The 7,867-nt window shown below is 39.1% G+C and overlaps 1 protein-coding gene across 1 annotated transcript; it reads right to left on the minus strand.

Annotated features, from left to right (window-relative positions):
* Positions 1–2,649: 2,649 nt before the first annotated feature.
* Positions 2,650–4,040, minus strand: dio3a (iodothyronine deiodinase 3a). The gene has a single exon (XM_085441131.1). The coding sequence runs from the start codon at positions 3,971–3,973 to the stop codon at positions 3,188–3,190; it is 786 nt and encodes a 261-aa protein (XP_085297257.1). The 5' UTR covers positions 3,974–4,040; the 3' UTR covers positions 2,650–3,187.
* Positions 4,041–7,867: the final 3,827 nt, after the last annotated feature.

Here is a 7,867-nt window from a genome sequence, read left to right on the forward strand (position 1 = left end):
GTCGGGTCACTGGTAAGCCTCTGTAGTCAGACCAGCAACATGTTCTTTAACAGTGCTGGAGTTAATTCTCCTCTCTGTTACTCTGGCGCCAAATGTTTTGGGCTTGTGAGTTCCTAAAACAAAAAGATGTCTGCTATAAACTATTGTCAGGTCAACCAAGGTGGGTTCCATTTTATCTGTGCAATATTTATGCTCTTGTGATGCTCAACAACATTTTTTTAGTACATTTCTTTATTATGGGAGACTAATGTGGGGTGAGCGTGTCAATTGGCTGCTGAGTGTCTAATCCTGGGACCACAGACACTGAAAAAGGTCTGGTGGCCAGATACTTTAAACTGCAAGGGCATTGTCTGTTTTACTGCCGTGATTGATTGGTATTGATTGATTGGTAATTTATTTCAACATGTGAACAATATACAAGTACATTTAGAAAAGAAATGAGAGAAAAAAAATATACTAGACAAATTACATACAAAAAAACATTCTGATTAATTTACATGTTGAAAGGGAGTGGGAAGAAGTATACACTTATTTAATCCCACCCCTGTCCCATAAATTATCAGTGAATATTTAGTCAGCTTCCTTACTGATATAATTTGTAATAAAAATAGTGAACAGATTTCTGATATACTATATACTATAATATCACATCATGAATTTTTTGTTTGTTTGTTTTTAAATAGAGACATTCACTTAATTTAAATATTTTCCTTTTCTTTATAGATCGAGAAGATCATATTTTTATAACTCTTTTTGAACAGTTTTATGTTTGGACATTGCTTTAATTCCATATTCAGTTTGTTCCATAGTTTCACTCCTTGAACAGAAACACAAAAGCCTTTTCTTGTAGTACGTACCTTCATTGTTTTGAAGTTACAAAAACCCCTTAAATTATAACTTCCTTCTTTCAAAAAAAACATACTCTGAATATTACCTGGCAGTTCTTTATTTTTTGCTTTGAATAGAATTTGTGCTGTTTGGAATTTCACTATATCGTCAATTTTCAATATTTCAGACTGCAAAAATAGTGAGTTTGTATGTTCCCTATAACCTGCATTGTGGATGATTCGAATTGCTTTCTTTTGAAGAGTAAAAAGTGAATGTAATGTGGTTTTATAGTTATTGCCCCAGACCTCTGCACAATAGCTTAAGTATGGTGAAACCAGTGAACAGTAGAGAATATGAAGTGATGTTCTGTCGAATACCTGTTTTGCCTTGTTTAGTACTGCAATGCTTCGTGATACTTTGGAATGAATATATCTTACGTGAGCTCTCCAGTTAAGTTTTTCATCTGTTATTACCCCCAGAAATTTATTTTCACTGACTCTTTCAATATCAACACCATTTATTTGAATCTTTGCATTTGTATTTAAACTACTATTTCCAAATAACATAAGTTTAGATTTATTCAAATTTAATGATAATTTGTTGGATAAAAGAGAAATCAGAGCGATGTAGTTTTCCTGAACCATAACAAAAGCCTCCTTTCATTTCCATCAACTCCACCCACTTATCTCACAGACCAAGTGATATTTAGAGCAAACTCTGATTCATTTCAAAGCAGTGATTCATAAGAACCGTTTTCTGACAAAGGTAAAAAAAACCCCACTTTGACAACAAAGAGCATCCTTGTGTCGTCAATACATTTACATTTCTAAAAGCTTGTTGTGTTGTGTCTACAGTGATTTGTGCCCCTGGTTGTGACTCCTTGCTGGAGGTAAGGACTCTGTATCCCAAAGCTGACTATGAATAATAACGACACAGGGAACCAAATCATCTGACAAGATGTTGCTCCATGTAAGGGCTGTGTCACAGTTATTATATGGTTTCCTGAGTCATCTGTGTCCAAGCCATTGCCCACTGTTGTGTCTTCATTGCGTTGTGACCTGTGTCTGAAGCATCAGAAGAGCTCTTTCTTCAGCTTTATACTTTTTACGCTGCATGGCTGAATTAAATCACATTAGATCATTACAAATCATTATGCATGTTTTTAGACCGGGTGATGCCACGGCATTGATATTCAGTATTAGCTGCAGACGTCTGACGTTTTGAAGGACTGTGTTCTGATGTGGGATTGGTTTGCTAACCCTGAAAACATTAGTGTATTTAGACCCTTGCAGGTGAAAGTATCACTTAGCATAATAGGATAAACTCTGATGATCCTCATTTAATTGTAAGAGGTCAAAGGTTTAGGAAGGTGGGGGTGTGGAGAACAATGGATTTTTTCTCTCTCTCTCTTTTTTTCCTAGAGCCATCCCACCATAACCAACTGTATAGTTTAAGTGGTTGACCAATAATTACAAATGCAATATTTCACCATTTTTGCAAAGAGAAAACTTGCTTGCAGCAAATGGCTGATTTTAGAGAAAAAATATTGAAATTGATTCAATTTAAACAAAATTACCGTTATGCTCTTGAGAAAGATTTAATCTAAAACATCTTTCAGATGAGCAATCGTCTTTCACTTCTACGAGACCGAATGGCAGTTAAATCTGTACACAGCATGCTTCATTGTAAAAACAAAATATAAAGACACACACACGCGCGCGCGCATGCCATAACCCTGGCTTGCATGCAGGCACCAATAATTTAACTTGTCCACTTTAAGTATTGTGCTTACAACAAACAAATAAACAAAAAAGGCCAAAAGAAGGAGTAAACCAAAGAATTTATTGGATACAATAAAATGCCATCCATAAAACGGAACATTTACAAAGTCTTTTTGCGCCACGCAAGGCAGAGAGAACCATCTTCACTCTGCTCACTAGTATGGAAAACATCAATATCGGTTCTCTGGATTTATCCCATTTAAAAACCGAACTTCATAACAATACTGGTGAGCAAAGTGATGCGCACATCTCTAAGTCCCGAGTGGGGGGGAAAAATCATAGAGGCGCATTTCCACGAGGAGAAAAAAGAACGTATACAGACATATACAAAGTGCATGTGTTCGGCACCAAAGTCCAAACAAACTAACCTTTTGTAGGTGGGTCCTAAGAGGATGTATAGATGTCCAGTATTAAAGGAAGGAGGACACCCTATACAGCACCTTTCTTTAATTCAGTCCCTTATGAAAAAATAAATACACCATTAATGAAAATCTATCTAAGGGTAGTTACAATACTGAAAAAATGCAGCATATGTTGTTTTATTTTTAAGTAGCAGCTCTAAAAGTGTGAAAATTAATCTACACGTGTATAACTTGGTTATTGGATCTGTCCAGCCCGTCTCTATATCGATTCAGCCAGTCTCTGAGCTCTGAGATCCGATACCCCTCAGGTCCTCTACCACCCTGGTAAACTATCTTTCCCTCCTGCAGGATATAAAGTCTGTCAAAATAAGCTCCGTATGCAGCGTTGGAGGAGTTTTCCATGCTGTCAACCACGACCAGGCTGCCGGGCACTTCCAGATGCATCAGCTGCGCAGCGTTCAGCCTGTCCTCCAGACACCGGTGTTTGGGGATCTGATATGGCGCGTCGGTGCTCATCCAGCCGTCGGAGGGGTGTGCTTCCTCGATGTATACAACTAAAGAGTCTGCTATGTCTGCATTCTCCCTCACAACCTCCTGGAAAGCCTTCAGACGTGCCATGAACGGTGGTCAGGTGCAGCTGCCAAAGTTGAGGATAAGCGGTCTCTTGTCCTGTGCGTAGTCGAGGATACGGCTGCGCCGCTGATCCTCCAGCTGGACAACTTCGGTGTTGGGCGCTACCTGTCCAAGATGCGCTGCTTTCAGGAAGTCCAGTTTGTGTCCGTGCCAGACTGCCTTAAGGGACTCAAGGCTGAAGAGCCGATTGGAGTCCGATATGCACAGAGGAGGATCAATGGCATCGCCCTCCTGCTCCTTCATCCTGAAGAACACTCTTTTTCTTATGCATAAAAAGTCAAGCAGCCAAAACATGACAGCTGCCACCAAAAAACGAGGCAACAGGACTAAACAAACTATTGCATTTTTAATAGTTTTAAGAGTATTCATTATCACCTCTAATAACAACCCGATTTGTCTAGCGTTATGCCACGATCTTGTGGGTTGAAGTTGGGTTACTTGCAACTTCCCCTCTTTTTATAGCACTGGCAGATTTGAATGAATCACACCCCGCCTCCAAACCGGGGTCGAGGCCTCACATGGCGGGGATTACCTTCTGTCAATTCCGCAGCTTGTAGTCACAGCCAAAAGCCAACGGTGCTGGATAGGGTGCACCAAAGCGCTGCGTTATGGGCAGTCTCTCATATATAATTTGTTTTTGTTTTTAATCATCAGAATATCAAAAGAGATGTTAAAAGCAAGTCTTAGGTACAACTGTGGGAGAAATATAAGGATATGCAAAATCATTAATGTGACATGGGGGGGCAGTTACATTTGAGGAAATTTTTATCATAAAAAATCTGAGCTTAAAAGGCTGACTCTGGAAAACAAAAAAGACAATTTTTAAAAAACAAAACAAACACTTTTTTTAAAAAGAAAAAAAAGCTTTTATTTCTCATAATTCTTAACTTAAACTCAGAAGAAAAACAAAGTTAAACTAGTAACACATTCCTGCTGTGAATTGTGAGGTCTTACATTTCAAATCACTCTCAGCCAAAATTGTTTTTCATGCGTCCCAAATCCTTTTCTTTTGTCCTCCATCACAACACAAGTGGACACATCTGTTTGTTGAGTAAAAGGGTGCCAGTGCTCCTCGCCTCACTCAGACGTCTCCAAAAATGTGGAACACCTTTGGTTTGTTTTGATTTCTTCTTGTTGGTTTTTGTTTTGATTTTTTTCTTTCCTGGTGTAAGGACTGAGGTCTCCACTGTTTTTGTGCCAGTTGTCTGATACAAAAAACAAAAATATCTGCCACATGTAAAAAGACTGTGCGGCATTGTCGGGCGGACTGTACCACAAAACAAGATTAGGCAGGCCATGTGCACACTGTCTGTTAAACGCAGACAGCCAATAATGGCCTAGTTCAAAGTAGACTTCAGACTATCTAAACTACATCACAATTTTTAATACTCATAATCAGATAACAACAATTTAGGGGGGGAAAGTCATTTAGTTGAATAGTGGTGGTGTGGTCTGGTGGGGCGGCAGCATCTCTGCTGGGGACAGGAAGAGACTGAACAGGGTGATCCGAAGGGCCAGCTCTGTTCTAGGATGCCCTCTGGACCCAGTGGAGGTGGTGAGTGACAGGAGAATGGCGGCTAAGCTGTCATCCCTGTTGGACAACGTCTCCCACCCCATGCAGCAGACTGTGACAGCACTGAGCAGCTCCTTCAGTGGGAGACTGCGGCACCCACGGTGTGGGACGGAGAGATTTCGCAGGTCTTTCCTCCCCACTGCTGTCAGACTCCACAACAAAGACTTTAACTGAACAAACACACACATCCACACATGTGCAATAACACTAAGTGCAATAATCCTTTCTGGCATCGTTGTATTTTTACTCAGTTGTATATAGCATTCGTATTCTATTTTTATCTTATTGTATATTTTTATTCTATTTTATTCTACTGTATATAGTATATTATTTTATTCTATTCTGTACAGTTGTGTACTGTATTTATTCTTATTGTATTCTAATTTTTGCGTCATAACTTTTGCACTGTCCACTTCCTGCTGTGACAAAACAAATTTCCCACGTGTGGGACTAATAAAGGTTATCTTATCTTATCTTATCTTATCTTAGATAACATACACTGACATCATTTCTGAAAAAGAAAATACACTTTTTTTGAGCCTGAGATAATCGGATGGGCATGGCTGACTGAACTCAAAAAATTAAATGCCATCGATACAGAAAATTAAACTCACTGATTCACTGCTTTGCCTGCAACACCCTCTCACCATGTATGCTTTATACCAATCACCTCTAAATTTCATTGATATTCCATTTATCCTGTTGTATTGTCAGACCACATGGTTGAGCAAAGCTGGTAGGCAACCATCAAGAGGGGAAAACCACACAGAGGAAAGGATGGTTTAAGCTTCATTTGTACTCTATTGAATCTTTACACAGCTTAGATTGTGGCCTCCACAACCAGCTGATGTCGTTTTAGGGCTAGGCTGTGTTTAGTTTCTTCATGTGCTTCCAACAATAGCATGTTAAGATAGGGAGACCATGCTGGAGTTATCTACTGAATCTATGCACAGACTGAAAGATAAAATGCCGTCGGTCTACACTGGTCATTCGTGTAGCATTGTGAACAGGCAAGATACATTTACAGCCTTATTTTGTTTCAGAGGTTTTATTCTAATCAGTGTACTGATTTTGCAATGCCTGTTCCCAAGAAGAACAATGACAGATGTTGTTTTACTGAAGAGGTGCTCATCAGACTTTGGTTTAGGGTTTCTGTCCCGCCCAGAGTTTAGCTAGGCGCCAGTTAGCTATTTTTTTTGTCTATACAGACTCAATTCATATGACAATAAAGGTTCAAATAATGAATAGTTATGGTGTTGGAATTCACACCTCGTCTTGTCTGATTATCAAATCATTGCACTAAACAGCTGAAGTCTGCCACACATGCACAAAACAAATTTAAAAAAACAGCTGCAGGTAGAAACTGAGGCTACAAAGCTACAAGCTCACCTGCTGATCGCTGTGTTTGTTACCTGCTGAAAATCAACCTTTGGCTGCTTGAATGAACTCAGTATGCACTCAGCTTCAGGTTCTTTGCTGCTAGCTTAGTGTTAGCACATTGTCTTTGCAGATGCTTGGAAAAAGTTGATGTCATGTTAGCAGCAATGCAGACTTGTCTCTGGCCTTTGTGTAATTTGCACGTTGCCATCATGTTTTTGTCCTTTTCTTTAATATAACTGAAAGTCATGTTCATATTTTTACTAGTGAAATGCTGCAAATGCTCTCCCGCCACAGGAATTAAGTACACTGCCAGTAGCAAAACGATGCAGGGAAAGGGCCCCTCTTTTTGTTATCCACACATCATGCAAGTAGTTGAAAGACTAATGGAAATTAAATAAATAATTTCAGTAACTGTAATGTGATTACTGAATTTCATCACAGAAAAATGTAATGTGACTACTTCTCTACATCATCTACTAACCTGCAACCCATCCCCGTTTTTAACACTGCAGTGGAGACAGTTTCCTACCCTCGAGTGTTTTGACTCCTTGATTTCATCACCCTGTTGTTGCTGTCATCTGTCTGCCAGATATCGCGATCTCATCAACCTTACAACATGTTGCACAGACCCACTGTCTGTGTCTCTAAGCTGTATACCGGAATATCAATAAACACCCCATTAAAGCAAACACTGGAACAAGACTTTGGGTGATTTCTTCAACAATACATCCAAAATCCTTCCAAACCTTCTCACCACAGCTGTTAGAGACTTTCACAAAAATAAACCTTTAGAAGAAGCCTTAGAAATTGAAAGACAAATTATAAAGAACACAAGTTAAAGGAGGTATCGGAAACTTTCAAAAGACTTTTAATAAAGTGGCATTCTCACCGGGGAAGGACAATAAAACACCAGTGAGATTTCACCCATCGAAATAAACAGCCACACGTGCGACACGTATATAAAAAAGACACCAACTCGTTTCCAGAGGGAAGGATGATACTACGACTAAAGGCAGGTTCTCGGAGTAATGTTGCATGTTATGGATTTTTTTAAAAACCCAAACAGCCTGTGGATTAAGCTAAAGCAGAGCTGACACATCGGACAGTTAACAGACACTAGATGTGTAGCTTCTGTCAAAAACACAAGCAAACAGTTAACGGTTATGAAAATACAAGTTGGTTAGATTGTTTTAGAAGTGTCATATTTTCCTTTAGAGCCTGTCTAGTTTGATTATCAGGAAACACTGCAGCATAACATTGTCAAATAATATAATCAGTTCATAAGTTTGTACAAACTTCTTTCACATTCT

This window comes from Copadichromis virginalis, linkage group LG19, assembly GCF_057382275.1.
Source record: "Copadichromis virginalis isolate Kocher_CV1m ecotype Utaka linkage group LG19, C_Virginalis_male_GT1.1, whole genome shotgun sequence".
In the NCBI taxonomy this organism is placed as follows: Eukaryota; Metazoa; Chordata; class Actinopteri; order Cichliformes; family Cichlidae; genus Copadichromis; species Copadichromis virginalis.